Source organism: Cordyceps javanica, chromosome 6, assembly GCF_051103115.1.
Source record: "Cordyceps javanica chromosome 6, complete sequence".
Taxonomy (NCBI): domain Eukaryota; kingdom Fungi; phylum Ascomycota; class Sordariomycetes; order Hypocreales; family Cordycipitaceae; genus Cordyceps; species Cordyceps javanica.
The window spans coordinates 2,832,790-2,845,522 of NC_139300.1; the positions used below are offsets into that span (position 1 = coordinate 2,832,790).

A 12,733-nucleotide genomic window follows, 5' to 3' on the forward strand; every position below is an offset into this window, starting at 1 on the left:
AAACTTCAGCTCCTATCACTTTTATTGCCTACCTTCCCTGCCCTGCCTGTCTGCCTGTCTGCCACTGCCGCTGTGACATGCAAGCCCCGAAGTTGCAATGATGCGTAGGTAGGCAGGCGAGGCAGGTGAGCATGGGCAGACGACGTACGGAGTACATGGACCTCATTTCATTCCCTTGTATTATTGGTGCTACCTACACATTGAAAAGAAAAAAAATGTGACGACGAGTGGTGTGGGCTGAATGATGCTGCCTTGCCCAGCCAGTCGCGAATCCCCCCTCCTCTCTCTCTCCCAGCAACTGCATATGCATGGCCCATTATATATTCTATAGTTGCGGAACAAAAAGTAGTTTACCCGCACACTATGAAAAATAACTCTAAAAAAAGGAGCAAGGAGAAAAAAAAGAGAGAAGCGACAGGTACAATCAAAGCAGTATAGAAAAGGACACAGAGAAAGACATGTCTATAGACACAGACATCATTCATCAACTAGCATTCTCTCTCTCTCTCTCTCTCTGCCTTTCTTATCCGATACATGATCCGCCTCATCCATCTCTCCCCTCCTCCTGCTCCCCCACCACTTGCGCCATGTCAGCTTCCGTTCTCTGTGTCCCCATCTCGGCGCCACCTATAAACCCACCGGTCGGTCAATGGGCCACCATTGCCCACCAAGTATCCGTACGGAGTACATACCTAGCTACCAGTAGTCATCTAGTGAACAGGGGTTGAGGGGGTTTCCCGATGGATCAGACAATACAAGACGAGATGGCCAGACAAGAAACACCATCATTCCCTTGCCCTCGCTTTCCACTCTCCACCTTTTTGCCTCTCTCTCTCTTTCTCTTTCTTTTTTTTTATTTATTTATTGTTTCATTCTGCCTTGGTTAGCTTTAGCTTTGCCTTCTCGGTAGTTTTCGCTTACCTTCCTTACCTTGCCTTGAATTCAACTCGGCTCGGCTCAACTTACTTGGTCGTCCTCTCTCTCTCTCTCTCTATCTGATTGTCTCGACTTACCTACCTCTCTCTGGCCATTGTTTCTTTTTTTTTTTTCATAAAAAAAAAAGACCAACAGTCAAAAACCGGTTTACTGCATCGACCCCATTTCTCACCCTCACACGCCCTCCCCCCCCTTCCGATTTCCCCCTTCAGACCCCTCCCTCCCTCCTTCCCTCCCACAGCGGCTATCTGGAATTAATAAAAACGCCAACTTGTGCCACTTTCCAGCCAAGCTATTAAGTAGCTGCCAAACTACGGATACCGTCAGCTAACTTACCTTGGCCGCTTTTTTTTTTTTTTTTTTTTTTTTACACTTTGACTGGCCCGACTTCCCTATTTTCTTTTCCATTCTCACTCAAAAAGACAATCAATTCTTTCCACCTTCAAAAAAACAAAAACCTCTCTTCTTCCCTTTTCCTCTTCTCCCCGTTCATCCTTGCAGCGTCTTTTTTTTCCTCAACGACCCCCAAAACATTGTATTCAGTTCTTGCTCTTTTTTTTTTTTCTTTTTTCAGCGTTTGTTTCAAAGAGATCAGGGGAACGAACGAAAGAAGGAGAAAAAAAACACGCGAATCATGTACGGATAGTCAGGGTCCAATTTCCCTATTTTTTTCTCTCTTCTTTTCTATCAGTACTAAAGCGCGCCCCCAAACTTGCGCGCAAACCCGCAACCACCCCAAACGCAGCGCACCGACCGCCGCTCGCCCGCCGACGCCGCCACCGCCGAACCAAATCTGTCGGCGCCCGCAAAATCGCAAATCGACCACAGCCGCCTAAAAGGCCTCTTCTCTCTCCCTCTCTCTCAGCCTCATCTCATCTCACCAAATCATTCCACCAAGTCAGAGAACAACGCCGTTGCCTACTCGCGCCGGTCTCGCGCGCGCCCACCCGCAATCATGGACGACGTCAAGCAGGACCTCACAATGTCCATGATCATGGCCGCCTTTATAGGCATCGCCTGGTACATTGGCGTCGAGATCAACGCCTCCCTCTTCCTCCTCTTCAAGCGCCGCCGCGGCCTCTACTTTTGGGCTTGCGCCCTCACCTCGTGGGGCGTCATCCTCCAACCCGTCTTCATCATCCTCGCCGACTTTGCCGTCTGGAAGGACCCCGTCCCCTCCATCGCCATGATCTACCTCACTTGGTTCATCATGGTCATCCCCCAGAGCTGGGTCCTCTACTCGCGCCTGCACCTGCTCATGCACACCGACAGCGTCCTGCGCGTCATCAAGTACGTCTTGATCTTCAACTCGGTCGTCTTTTCCATACCCACCATGGTCATTGGCACTATCGCCCAAGCGACCACCATCAATCCCAGCCTCACCTCCTTCAACCTCGTCTGGGACCGCGTCCAGCTCGTCGTCTATTTTGTCCAGGAAACCGCCCTCAGCGTCCTCTACATCTTCCAGACCCGCAAGTACCTCAAGGGCCGCGCACCCCTCCGCCAGCGCGCCTGGTCCACGCCCTCGACCGCCGGCGCCGCCCCCGGCCCCGGCCCCAGCCGCCAAACCAGCCAGGAGAGCGCCGTGCTCTGGCAGCTCATCTGGGCCAACACCGTCATCATCGCCCTCGATATCACCCTGCTCGGCATCCAGTGCGCCGACCTCTTCCACCTCCAGGGCGCCTTCAAGCCCTGCGTCTACGGCGTCAAGCTCAAGCTCGAGTTCGTCATCCTCAACCGCCTCATCAGCACCGTCCGCCAGCCCAGCAGCGACGTCTTCTACTCGGGCAGCGCCGGCCCCGACGGCCGTCCCTCCGGCCCCGACGGCAGTGGCAGCGGCAGCGGCAGCGGCGGCCGTGGTCACCGCGCCGCCCGCGGATCCCGCGGCAGCCACGCCAGCTCCTACCTCCGGGGAAGCAACATCTGGCAAAAGACGGAGCCCGGCGAGGACACATCGGGCCTGCAGCTGGTCCAGAGCCCTAACCGGAGCGCCAATCGCGAGCCAAGCGTCGGAAGCGAGACTCCCATCTACCGCGGGGCCGAACCCGTATAAACCGGGGGCCCTGCATATATATAACGCACCAACTTTTCGTTATTTGCTGTTGTTGTTTTTTCTCTCTTTTTTTTTCTCACTTGTTATCTTTGTTGGATTCTTATATTGGGCATACAATCCGTTGAATCAAAATCGGGACCGGAAAGGATGAGCGACGGTGTTTTGGGCTTGCGACTTTCTCTTTCTCCTTTCTTTCTCTTCCTTTTCTGTTTCCACCAGCATGTTGCGCGTTAATGATTTATGCACTCACGATACCATTATTCGACGTCTGTTCTTTTCTTCATATGTACACACATGTATATAGTTCCTTTTTTCCCTGTCGGCTACAAAGACGCACACCACATTATTTGAAAAAAGTATCCATCTACTGCTCCATCATCTTCATCACATCTTTTTTCCATGCCTACACCTTTCAATGTGCGAAATACTAGAAAAAAAGAACAAAGAAATGAAAGCCTGCCTCATTCAAACATGCCCCATAAAGGCGGAACCCGCAAATGACGTTGGAGGGGGCTGCAAAGCCAACGGCATCTAAAAACTATCGCGGCATATAATAAACCTTATCACGGCATAAGAAAGCTACCACGGCAAATGAGATTACAACGGGCATACAAGGGCCCCTACGGCATTAAAAAGTCAGTCCATAAATCATGAAATCCAAAACAGTTGTAGCAAAAGTTTGAAAGGGAAAAAAAAAGTCGCGCATCTCCTCTCCCATCCCCACCTCCCACGGGCAGACGCCGCATCGCGCTCGTAAGATGCAAATTCATGCGACAGGCATATTGTATCAGGTTTTTTTTTTCTTCATCAAGGTGCTTTAGGAAAAAAAAACGGAGGAGCGGGTCTCCCCCCTCCCCAGGGTCGGGTCTCGGTTGTGTCATGAATCGTTATATTTACATTTCCCACCTCTAAACTCTATATGCAACTCTATATAGCCCTTGTTCTTTGATGGTATTGAGAGAGTCCCCGTCAGTGAGCACCAGCCGATGCCGATGCCGTCGTCGTCGCCTGGCACGACGCGCCCCTGGGCTTCCACCCGGGCGGTGCGAGCTCATATCCGTCCGTGCTGAACGCGGGAGCGACTGTTCATGTTTCAGTTAGCATTCTATTTCTCTTCTCTCTCTCTCCCTCTGTCTCACAACACTTGCTTCCTCTCTTTCTCTCTCCCTTCATCTCTCGCTTCATTTAACAATGTAGGACAGGCAAATACACCAAAGTCAAACGTCGGCAAAGGCAAACACGAAAAAAAGAAAGAAAGATAGAAAAATTACGTACCTGTAGTGCCAACCAGCGTCCAGTTGCCGTGCGAGCGCGCACTCTGCCATTGGTCCTTGAGGATCACGACCTGAGGACTCTGGTCGCCAAAAAAGTCCTGCCCGAGGACGTGCTTCTCGACCGGCCGCCCGTCGTCCCACGACAGCGACAGCGTCAGCGGCGCGCCCGCGTACCAGTGCCAGACCTCGGCGGCGTCGACGCGGTGCCACACCGAGTCGCCCGCGCTGCCCTCGAGCAGGTAGTAGATGAGCGTCGACGCCGACCGGTTGCCGTTGACCAGCTCCGGGTCGATAAAGGTCTGCGCGTAGTAGCCCTTTTCCGGGTTGGCCGTCAGGTTCAGCCGCGCGACAACTTCCTGGGCAGAGCGCTCGTTGATGGGCTTGTTCTTGTGCGAGGCCGACGACACATCGGGGGCGGCCGCGACGAAGCTGGTGCAGACGGCGGCAGCCAGAAGGGCGAGGGCGTGCATGGTGGCGTCTTTGTTGTTGGCAAAAGTGTGTAAGTTTTGTAGGAATCGAGATCCGGCCGATGCTTGATTGTCAAAGAGTCTTCGTCTCGTCAAATGTCGGTCTTGGGTGGATGGGCGGCTCCGACTTTATAAAAGTTTGAAAAGTGTTGGAGACTTTCGAGAGCGATTCGGCTTCTTGCCTAGGTTTTGCGCCATTGGGAGATCAACAGACTTCTTTTTGTAGGAAATTCGTCCCTCTCCGGTCCCACCGTGCGCCCGCGCATAAAAAAAAAAAGGGAACGCAAAGACATTGGCGTGACCACCGGGGCCTCGTGGCGGCGCCTTTTCCGTCCGGGCGACTGACCTCCCGCCGCGCATCCGTCGGCATCTGGCCCTTTATTAATTAAGGCTCGGTAGATCCGCGGGGAGTGAGTTCCTTTCTTTTTTGTCCAAGTCATTTGTGATTATTTTGCGTTACGGGTACTAGTCTTTTTTTTCAGCTCAGTCACGCCCATGACTCGGTAGTCTAGTTGCCAGCGAGGCCATGTGCGTATGGTTGCTGTTGCTTGTCAACTGGTCGTCCCCGTCAGTAAACTTCTGTAAGTGGGACGAAGATCGGATGGAGTGAGACTTTGGAGTCTGCTCTGCCTGTCTCTCTCCGCTTACAAAGCTTCTTTACCAGTACAAGGGCATTCCCTACCAAGGGCCAGGGCCTAGGTTGGTTGCAATGCCTCTCAAGCAGCCAGACCCTTGGAAAGTGTCCGAGGGGAGAACAGATTACTGGGTAGAAATCCGAAGCCCCGGCACAAGCGAACCAGTCCATCTCCACCTCGTCACTCGTCTCGTCCCCCGACCAGGAATTGGAACCAAGAGCCCGCCGATCGGGGCGCGAATTCGTGCTAGCGCCCAGAGCCACCTGGAGGATTTTTTTGGGCCCGGCAGTGTACATCTTGGCGCGCGGAGCCCCATCTCAGCATGATTTTGGAGGGTCGGTGGCGCAAGCTATTAATGAGCTCTTTCGATAGAATGCATGAGACCGGGAACGTTGCATAGTTTGGCAGCAGTGACGAGAGTATTGCGGGTGAGCTCGGGCAAGACAGTCATTTCCTTGCAAATGCTCAACTGCGTGGTACGTTTTCAGCCAAAATAGACCAAAAAAATCGATTGCTAAAAGAATCATAAAGATTCTCGCATTGTTGTGCTCGCGTAAAGTCTCAGTGCAAAGGTGTATCCGTACCGTTCGTCCCCTCCGTCGGGTTTGGGGTGGTGCGTATGCAGGGGGCCATGCGACTTGGCCTGGGGTCCTTTCAACGCGCAACTATGTGGAATGTTCTATCGAAGGTCTAGCCATCCATCGTCGTCAGTTGGCACCCAACTTGGATGCAATGGGCTCCCCGTGACAGTCGTTAGCCGGGCGATCCCTCAGCCATGCACGTCGTTGCTATTCGTTGACGGTGCAGTTGCATGTGCTTGGCACCAGCAGCAATTTTGAAGCAAGCATGTTGGGCAGATCCGACGTTGGCCATGGCTGCCCATACACATGTGCCCCTGCGTTCTTCATGTCATGCCGTCGTGCTTACAGTGCATCAACGTCCATCAGCTCAATGTAGATAGAAATCCTTGGCCGACGGTCGTCTTTCAGCCAAAATGCACTATTAAGGCAGGCACTTGACAGACTATCGTTTGCTTCTTTCAGCTTTATAGCGTGGCAGCGCCGCCCCCCCTTTACTATTCGACACTTTGGCCAAGCGACGGTAGGTGGGCTGGCGACGGGAGTGATCCTGAAATGCGCCATTGTGGCTGAACGCCTTGATGTGTGTGCATGATTCGGGTCGAAAGGAGAGAGTTTGCCTGGCAGAAGCTTCGTCTCGCCACTCTGCAGCCCATCTGACCCTGTGCAAAGAACTAATTGTTAGTGATGCGGAATTCAGAAGGCCGAAGTCGCGAGTCACAGCCGCCTCCGCCGTTTGGGGGGTCGGGCGATGGACACGGCATCACAGATGCAGCTGGAAAGCCAAGAAATTCGCTTTGAACATTCTGTTTCACATATTGTGAGGAAACAAAGAATTTTACACGACCAAGAAGCTGTTCCTGTTCGAAAATCGTGGAGTGATGCTCGAGGGAGGTTATTGTACGGCCAACTCAGATGGTGCGACCTCCCTACCCTAGAAGCTGGGGGTACGCAGGCAGCAACTTTTTTTCATGATGCTTCTGCTGCTGCAACCAGCAGACGCAAGCAGCTTTCAAGCTACACTGTTTCAGTCCTCAGCGTCCGTTGACCTCTGGACTCCGTGTAAACGCTCTCCTCCGCGCGCCGCCAACAGCCTCCATGTCTGCTCCCAACATCCCTTCCCCGCCTCCATTGCCAGGCCTTATTGTCCCACCTGCTGACGGTCGCCCTCCGCCGCCGACCCCCTCCGTTCCCCTCGACGGCCCTCCCGGTGCCTTCCTTCTCGAACTCATCACCGCCAACGGGCACCCTTTCAAGGATCACTGGTCCTACTTTGTGGGCTCGCGCGAGCACCCGGATATCGGCGTCGTCGTTCATGCAACAGGGGACGTGGCCAGCGGGTTCCGCCTCGAGGCCAAACGCGGCTTCAATCTCCGCGAGCCCGGCAACAGCCCAAGCACGCGAACCCCGCTGCAGTGGCTGGAAGGGAGGCACGTCGACGAGCACGCCGTGCTCAACCACGGCGTACTCGCGTTTGATGCGGTGCCGGTCGGCGCATGGGAGGAGAGCCTGCACAAGGTTAACGCACCGGGCAAGACGCTAAACACCGTAGGAGATGGGAGTGCAGCGGGAAAAAAGGTCACACAAAGGAACTGCCAGTCGTGGATCATTGAGTCTGCCGACCAGCTTGTTGCGGATGGCATGCTTTCCCCCGACATTGCAGCGTATCTCCGTGCAATCGAGCAGTGATGAAATAGTCTTCCTTAGCTAAGCTGTGTCCTGGTCCCCTATGGCAGACCTTTCTTTTGCAACCACACTAATGAAAAGAAAGATTCACGCTGTGTTTGGTCGTGACCTATAGCCATGAATGCCTTCTGACTCAAATCTAGATCGATGCTCTTATGTTCTTGTAAGCTAGGTACTCGGATAGATGGGCAGGCGTGTTTCAGGCAACGCTATCACACGACAACATTCCTTTTAAACCAACCGCTTTGTACTAGTAAATGCGTCGAAAATGAATCTCGCAATCTTTTCTAGATAGATATTGACACTCACATGGACTGATCCCATCACCCTTCCATGGGGCATAAGCAGTTGCCCGGACAACTCCGCCAGCATCTGTATATACTTTGATAAGCTGGCGAAACCTCCGCCACAGACCCGAGTGTGTAAGTTCTGATTAGGAACTTGCGCCGAATCGTGCCCATCTTTTTAACATTACTGATTCTTCTGCAAATACCGAACCGGGTTGCCGAGCCTATCATCCAAAGATGTGTGGCGCCATGAGCCGAGGCAGCCCCACGTTATAAGTCTCTCAGTATTACCTCCAGCCAGGACTGATGCAAAGTGTCCTGTAAAGATGATTAAAAGCAGCAAAGGGAAATGTCTTATTCTGTATGATATAGCCAAGTGTAACTCATATCAAGGTGCAATGTAGAGTTTGAGCCTTGTCATCATTTTTGCTCCGCGGATGAGGTTCATTTGCCCATCTAACTAACTGGAGCCAAGTTAATATGCGACTACGACGGAGCTACCCCCGGTTACCGATAGGACCGGCCATCCATCGATGGCACGCGACACTTTTCGTTCTATAAACAATTTCAAATCTCTTGTCAAATTTGCCAGCCCCATCTGTATCTCTGAAATCGATTTTGTCCTCAAAAAAGTCTGAGAAAAATGGCGTTTACGACACAACCACCAGCCGTGCAGGACACGGACATTACCTTTCCCCAGCCCCACGTCCTCCTCGTCACACTCAACCGTCCCAAGGCCTTCAACGCCATGCCCCGGCCGCTGCACCCGCAGCTCGCCGCGCTCTGGGCGTGGTACGACGCGGAGCCGTCGCTGCGGTGCGCCGTCCTCACCGGCGCGGGCAAGGCCTTTTGCGCGGGCGCCGACCTCAAGGAGTGGAACGACAAGACGGCGCAGGGGCAGACGATTGCGAGCGCCGGCGAGCGCGACCCGTCGTGGGCGACGAGCGGCTTCGGCGGCCTGAGCAACCGCCGGGGCAAGAAGCCCGTCGTCGCCGCCGTCAACGGCCTCTGCCTCGGCGGCGGCATGGAGATGGTGCTGGCCGCGGACATGATCGTGGCGGCGCCGGCGGCCCGCTTCGGCCTGCCCGAGGTCAAGATTGGCGTCGTCGCCGTGGCCGGCGCCCTGCCGCGCCTGACGCGCATCGTCGGCCGCCAGCGCGCGGCGGAGATGGCCCTCCTGGGGCGCACGTACACGGCCGAGGAGATGCGCGCCTGGGGCGTGGTCAATCACATCGTGCCCGACGGCGCCCGCGTCGTCGACGAGGCGCTCAAATGGGCCGCCGAGGTGGCAGGCAACTCGCCCGACTCGGTCATCGTGACGAGGGCCGGCCTGCTGGGAGGTTGGGATCCGCTCGACCCGGTCAAGAGCACGCAGGAGATTGACGAGGGCATCTACAAATTGCTGGAGGCTGGCGAGAACCAGAAAGAGGGTGTCCAGAGTTTTGTGGAAAAGAGACGACCTGTCTGGAAGGATAGCAAGCTGTAGAGTAGACAATGAAGGGATATACAGTTGCAAGGGAGCAATAACCGACTTCAATTTGTCATGATCAAATGAATAGAGTCATTCCTGCTGCTCATGTAAGCTGCATGAAGCCCTACGCGAATTCAGCAACATCTGTCGAAAAGATCTATTCAGCTTATTTCGAACCACAAGGATCCGATTATTCGAAAAAGTCTAGAACTGACAGTGAGTGCAATACGAAAAACATGACAAAGGCCAGGAAAGCGGCTGCAATTCGTTTGCATACTCGTGGATCTCCCCGGTCAAACGAGGGCGGACGTGGAAGAAATGTAAGCCTGCGGCGTTAGCCTATGACGCATTCACTAAATAAAGACGGGGAATTGGCAAGTTTCATGAAGAACTTCGGTACTGAAAAGAGAAAAGTTGAGCAAATGAAAACCCGTTACGATTTATAGGAGATGGATGTAGGGCATTTCATTTCTATCAGTAGCTCTGCTGAAACTTGCATCGCAAGCTCATGTGGGTCAACGCACAACGTCACCAAAATCCGCTGCCTGCTTCGCTTGACCCCTAGCATCCTCCCGACCAACCTCAAAACACGCCCACGATGCCTGTGCCCACGATATTCTACCTCTTCGAGCACGGCCCGCCGCAATGGCTCCGCGACTGGGCAGTTCCCATCAGCATCACGATCGCGGCGCTGACCGTGCTCTACTTGATCAAGCGTTACACCGCGGGCGCGACCTACGAGACCAACAAGCCCATGCACGGCAAGGTCGTCATGATGACGGGCGCGACGTCTGGGATCGGCGCCGAGGTCGCTTTTGAGCTCGCGCGGCGCGGCGCGCAGCTCGTCCTCCTCACCCACGCGCCCGTGTCGGACCCCTTCCTCGTCGACTACGTCCAGGAGCTGCGCGACCGCACCTCGAACCAGCTCATCTACGCCGAGCACGTCGACCTCGCGAGCCTCCACAGCATCCGCAAGTTTGCGACGGCGTGGATCGACAACGCGCCGCCGCGCCGACTGGACATGGTCATCCTGTGCGCGTCCACCATGACGCCGCCCGGCGGCCGGCGTCAAGAGGTGGGCGACGGCGGCGGCATCGAGGAGATGTGGATGGTCAACTACCTCGCCAACTTCCACCTGCTGGGCATCCTCAGCCCCGCCATCCGCGCCCAGCCGTTTGACCGCGAGGTCCGCGTCATCATGGCCACCTGCTCGTCGTACATTGGCGCGCCGTCGCTCCGCGAGGAGATGAAGGCGGAGAACTGGACCCCGTCGCGGGCGTACGGGCGCAGCAAGCTGGCCCTCAACGTGTTTGGGCTGGCGTACCAGAAGCACCTCGACGCGTACAAGCGCCCGGACGAGATGCCCATGACGGCGCGCGTCGTCTTCGCCGACCCCGGCCTGTGCCGCACGCCCGGCACGCTACGATGGCTGACGCGGGGATCCATCACGGGGCTGGTCCTCTACATGCTCGGCTACTTTTTCCCTTGGCTTCTGTTCAAGTCTGCCAATGGCGGCGCGCAGTCGATCCTCTACGCCGCCATGGAGTCGGACCTGACGAGAAAGACGGGCGGCCGACTGATCAAGGAGTGCTATGAAGTGGATTTCGCAAGGGCCGAGATCAGGGATGAGGAGGTATCGAAGAAGCTATGGGAGGAGAGCGATGCGCTCATTGAAAAGATGGAGAAGATGCATGCCAAGCAGCGGGCGCAAGAAAAGGCCGCCGAGGTCAAGAATCAAGAGAAGAAGAAGGAACAGGAGCAGGTCAAAGAAATTGAGAGCCTCATGGCTGCTGTTAAGAAGGGAAAGCAGCAGCAAAAAGAAAAGGAACAGGAAAATGGGAAAAAGAGTGGCAAGGCCAGAAGACGGGTCAGATGAGAGGCTGTATCACGACTGTATGACTAGACGAGCATCGCTGCTATTAGCATAAACGGAGTTTGTGTAAAGGAAAAAACAATACTTGAATGCTTTACCAGCCTCTTTTTCCGTACATTGGTGAGCTGACGTTTGTATATTCCATGTTTCTGCCTAGAAGCTGAACTCGATGATATAAGAAGGGAGGGCACTGCCGAGAACGCCGCATCAAGTGTGACGAGCAGCGACCGATGTGCCAGCAGTGCACCGTCTTCAAGCGCACATGTCCCGGCTACGAGTCACAACTGCCGCCGCCGCCGCCGCCCTCGCATGACGATATCGAGCGTAAAAAGTCTAAGAGACGGCGCAGAGTGCCAGCCCTCGTGGCCGTGATCTCGGTGCCGTTCGCAGTAAGCGCCACGGAGAGCAAGATCTTTGACTACTTTCGCCTGTACCTGGGCTCGGCCACGAAACGAGCCTCATGCCCCCCCCCCCCCCTCCCTATGGGCGACGTAAGTCGTGCAGGGCCAGCCAGCAGGTGCCTTGCGTGTTTTATGTCATCAACGCGTTGAGCGCACTGTACCAGTGGTCGGGCAATGTGAGCGACAAAACTAAGTTGCTCAAGAGTGGACAACTATCACCGGCAAACGATCGACTACACTTTGCTGTTGCGCAGTACTGTAAAAGGTGAGGCATACACTATCGCATACATGGTCAGCTGTTACCAAGACGTTGGGAAACAGTATGAAATGTATGTGAGAATTTATCGGTGCCGTATACAGCGACAGATATACTCCGACTTGCAGCATAAATCACTACCCTAACCCTGACCTTGAGAACCTGACGAGCTTCAATGGTCAGGTGCCAGTTGTCATTCATCCCGATATGGCTCAGGTATTCCTGGATACCCAACAAATTTGAAGTTTGAGGCAATGGCCGCGCTGGCTCCTTGGAACATACTGCTGACAGCGTTGTCGCTCTACTATACTGCGACACTCAACTCGAGGTGATTGACACCTAGCCAACCATGGGTACAAATTTCAAGATGTATGCAGTAGGAGATTTAAATATCCAAGGCAGGTTTAGATGATTAAAAGCACAGGGCTAGCAGCGTGACGACGATACTAGCTTGTACTATTACTGCAGATGAACATGTTAATCCGTCGATCCAACTGAGCTAGTTGAAGCCTCCACAAATGACAAAATACCGCCCGGGCTGTGAGTACAATATTTTCATATCTTGCACTTTCGGGTTAGATACATCTTTTTAATGCCAGAGAGCCGGTCGAACGTGACTGGGGAAGCAACTTCTCGCTTTCATTTAAAGCTGGCCATATTTGAGTGCGACGCAACTCGTAACTACCATCCTATTAGGGGTCCGTATTCACTACACCATCATCGTTTTTATTATACCCAGAGTAGTCAGCCACCAAGCCGCCGCTAGCCTGCATGGCATCCACATACTGTGACCCTTCAACGCTGCCGCCAATGAGT

The 12,733-nt window shown here is 54.2% G+C and overlaps 5 protein-coding genes across 5 annotated transcripts; 4 read left to right on the forward strand and 1 right to left on the reverse strand.

Annotated features, from left to right (window-relative positions):
* Positions 1-1,891: 1,891 nt before the first annotated feature.
* V2A60_009295 (uncharacterized protein) lies at positions 1,892-2,989 on the forward strand (the record flags this gene model as incomplete). The annotated part of the gene is made up of 1 exon (XM_083260562.1): positions 1,892-2,989. The coding sequence occupies one exon, from the start codon at positions 1,892-1,894 to the stop codon at positions 2,987-2,989; it is 1,098 nt and encodes a 365-aa protein (XP_083116688.1).
* A 969-nt stretch (positions 2,990-3,958) lies between these two features.
* V2A60_009296 (cupin domain-containing protein) lies at positions 3,959-4,733 on the reverse strand (the record flags this gene model as incomplete). The annotated part of the gene is made up of 2 exons (XM_083260563.1): positions 3,959-4,071; positions 4,265-4,733. 2 exons carry the CDS (start codon positions 4,731-4,733, stop codon positions 3,959-3,961), a joined length of 582 nt encoding a protein of 193 aa, XP_083116689.1.
* Positions 4,734-7,041: 2,308 nt separating this feature from the next.
* Positions 7,042-7,632, forward strand: V2A60_009297 (uncharacterized protein; the record flags this gene model as incomplete). The annotated part of the gene is made up of 1 exon (XM_083260564.1): positions 7,042-7,632. One exon carries the CDS (start codon positions 7,042-7,044, stop codon positions 7,630-7,632), a length of 591 nt encoding a protein of 196 aa, XP_083116690.1.
* Positions 7,633-8,559: 927 nt separating this feature from the next.
* Positions 8,560-9,402, forward strand: V2A60_009298 (ClpP/crotonase-like domain-containing protein; the record flags this gene model as incomplete). Its single annotated transcript, XM_083260565.1, has 1 exon — positions 8,560-9,402. The coding sequence occupies one exon, from the start codon at positions 8,560-8,562 to the stop codon at positions 9,400-9,402; it is 843 nt and encodes a 280-aa protein (XP_083116691.1).
* Positions 9,403-9,985: 583 nt separating this feature from the next.
* Positions 9,986-11,263, forward strand: V2A60_009299 (putative oxidoreductase; the record flags this gene model as incomplete). The annotated part of the gene is made up of 1 exon (XM_083260566.1): positions 9,986-11,263. One exon carries the CDS (start codon positions 9,986-9,988, stop codon positions 11,261-11,263), a length of 1,278 nt encoding a protein of 425 aa, XP_083116692.1.
* Between the last annotated feature and the right edge of the window lie 1,470 nt (positions 11,264-12,733).